Source organism: Lipotes vexillifer, unplaced genomic scaffold, assembly GCF_000442215.2.
Source record: "Lipotes vexillifer unplaced genomic scaffold, Lipotes_vexillifer_v1.1 scaffold67, whole genome shotgun sequence".
Lineage (NCBI taxonomy): Eukaryota > Metazoa > Chordata > Mammalia > Artiodactyla > Lipotidae > Lipotes > Lipotes vexillifer.
This window is the reverse complement of record NW_006797638.1, coordinates 34796-37913: the sequence shown is the minus strand read 5'-3', so window position 1 is coordinate 37913 and position 3118 is coordinate 34796. Positions and strand designations below refer to the sequence as shown.

At 37.0% G+C, this 3118-nt stretch overlaps 1 protein-coding gene across 1 annotated transcript in view; it reads right to left on the bottom strand.

Annotated features, from left to right (window-relative positions):
- SKIC3 (SKI3 subunit of superkiller complex) overlaps positions 1-3118 on the bottom strand; it is a gene marked incomplete at its 5' end in the record, with an annotated part of 72807 nt that overhangs the window by 35959 nt on the left and 33730 nt on the right. The window contains one exon of the mRNA XM_007469751.1: positions 1166-1243. Within this exon, the coding sequence (XP_007469813.1) occupies positions 1166-1243 (78 nt within the window). The remainder of the gene's footprint in view (positions 1-1165; positions 1244-3118) is intronic.

The window sequence follows — 3118 nt, the reverse complement described above, 5'->3', positions numbered from 1 at the left end:
GAAAAGAATGGAACTAGAGAAGGGCACAAGGGGCTTCAACTTCATTTGTAACTTTTTTTTTTTTGAAAAAGAAACCTGAAACCTATTAACAGAATTTTAAGATCTGTTATATCTGAATGGTGACTATTCACTAAATTATCCTCCATACTCTATTGCTATGTTTTGCATGTTTAATATATTTCATAATAAAAACAAATTAAAAAGAAATCAGATGACCTATTTTCAATGGGAGGTATAAATTTTCTTCTAAAACAGTTACATTATATGAAACATCTAACTAAAGAGAACAGATACTTTGCTCCATACAGTTTCTTACAACAAAATCTTGGAACTGACAGAGCTCTATCAACTCCTAAACACAACAATTTAAAAGAATTAAAAGGAGAAGCAATCAAAACAAGGAAAATTTTCTGTCTGTAGATATGATTCAGTTACATGGTTATAAAAGAAACAAACTGGCTACCTCCGATTTCTACTATGTAGCTCCTTAAAAGATGTAGGTACTAATCCCAAAATATCAAACTATAGTTCTAATAATGTGTTTCAAACTGGAACATTCAATTTTGGGACAGCTCTCAATTTGAGGAATGCCTCCTTGAGCCAAAAGTCTTCCTCCCATTAACACTCCTACTGTCCCAACCGAGTTCTATCCTCTGAAACAATTGCTTTCCAACCTAATTTTTTTTTCAATCTTTTTTTGAAGTCGGAAGTCTTTGAAACTCTGAAGAAAGTGATATTGCTCCCTCCCCACCCCCAAAATGCACACATACAAAAATTTTTGTGTACTATCTCAAAAGGGTTTCTGGACCCTTAATCCCACCCCCAGTTTAAGAATATACATCAAATCAGAATAAATCTAATCCTCTTCCAATTAACTAGGCTTCTACTATTAGAAACAGTAACTACCTCTCCTGTCTAGTTCACAAACGTCAGTTCTAAACCTGGTCCTCACAAAGGACACTGGGGCTAGGGGTCATTACAGGGACAGGAAACTGTTAACACAGCTTGGTACAGTGGGAATGATGTATCCTGGGGGAATGTCATCATCGTACTCATTCATACACAACCCGCTACTCTGGAAACTGGTCATCACCTCACTAGCCCCATAGCTTTCAACAGAAAAACTTGTTAGGTTCATGGAATTAATGGGAAAAAATATGCTTACCATAACAATCTGCCATAATTTCTTATTGTAACATTATAAGCATCTCTGTCTTCTGCAGTCTGTAACAATAAAATTGCCCTTTAAAAAAAGGACAAGGTATTTAAAGTTATCTACGTGCAATAGCATTCTTTTACTCTTCCTCCTTAACTGAATCTACAGATTTTTGTTTTCTTCATTTAATTCTACTAATTATTTAACTAGTTCCATAAGAGCTTATTTATATTTTATGAAACTGGTACCACAAAAGCACTTAATAGATTTTAGATTGTCAGGAAAATAATAAAAAGTGACCTCTTAATAAGAGAAATTACTTACCATACTTGAGCTTTAAATATTCCAAAGATTTTAATCTAAACATGGGGAACAACTGGGTTGATGTTTTAAAGTTTTGACATATTTGAAGTATACAGAATTTGAAGTACATAGTACACTCTTAAAATTATTTATATACTAGAAGTTTGAGGTAGGAAGCCAGGAAATTGAGTGCTTTCATGTGCCTTTTCCTGCTACATACAGAAAGATATTTAGGCAATAATGAATTCAGAGACAGGAATGAGTCATCAGGAGTCCCAAGAGGCTTAGAATAAATACAACAACATGCTGACAGCCCATATTTTTACCTTCTCATGCTCAGTCCCCTTTGGGCAAGCAGGGAAATGTCTCAACAACTAAAGGAGTTGGATATTTAATGACTTTTTTTTTTCTGTTAAAGATTAGCCAGGGAGAAATAGCCAAGAAAAGCTTTTAATGCCCCTGATGTTACATGAAAAACAAAAATTTGCCAGAGAAGTCTAAAAGACAGTATTACAGAAACAGTATCATATTAAAGACTGTACCTGTGGTTAGATTTATACCTAATTTGTAATTTCAAGTCTCAAATACTTGTTTAAGGAGAAAACAACAGTGGTGATCAGTCAAGAAAGAGTGGTGTATATCCAAGTGACTATGGAGTTGCCATTTTAAGCAAAGGTATAACCAGTGTTACACTCACAATATTTGTGATTATCATGTATACCAAAAAAAGTAGCAAGCATTCTAAAGCTGCCTAGTTTTCTCTGTTTAAAAGTCCTGCTCACTGTTGTATCCTATCAAATGTCTACAGTTTCTTTATTGGTAACTTTATTGTAATGTTGAAAGAAATAGAATTGTGGGTTTTCATAAACCTCTCTCCACATACACCTGGCAAAATAACTTCTTGATTATACAGCCTCCAGTACCATCTAGTGATTACTTCTTTAACTACAGAGAGATCCATACAAGGATGGCAAAGCATTTGGGACACCTCGATTATTTATTATCTGACAAGGCTTCTTCTAAACATCTGTTTATTTAGATTTAGGGCAGTGATGTGCCTCAGAGGTGAGGCAATCAGGTCTTTTAAGTTTTCGTCTAGTACTCATGAGATCAACAGTGATTTTCTTATTCACAGATCGATTAATTTTTTTTAATTTTTATTTATTTTTGGCAGCGTTGGGTCTTTGTTGGTGCCCACGGGCTTTCTCTAGTTGTGGCAAGCGGGGGCTACTCTTCGTTGCATTGCATGGGCTTCTCATTACAGTGGCTTCTCTTGTTGCGGAGCACAGACTCTAGGTGCACGGGCGTCTGTAGTTGTGGCATGCGGGCTCAGTAGTTGTGGCTCGCGGGCTCTAGAGCACAGGCTCAGTAGTTGTGGCGGACGGGCTTATAGCTGCTCTACGGCATGTGGGATCTTCCCGGACCAGGGTTCGAACCCGTGTCCCCTGCATTGGCAGGCAGATTCTTAACCACTGCCTCACCAGGGAAGCCCCACAGATCAATTAATTTGTAGAGAATAAAACTTCAAGTTGATTTCATTTCCTCTCACTCTCCTGGCTGGTCATCTCACTCAAGCACGCTGTCCTTGTTTCTTCAACATACCAAGTCCACTCCTGCTTCAGAGCACTTGTTCTTGCTGTTCCTTCTGCCTGGAATTCT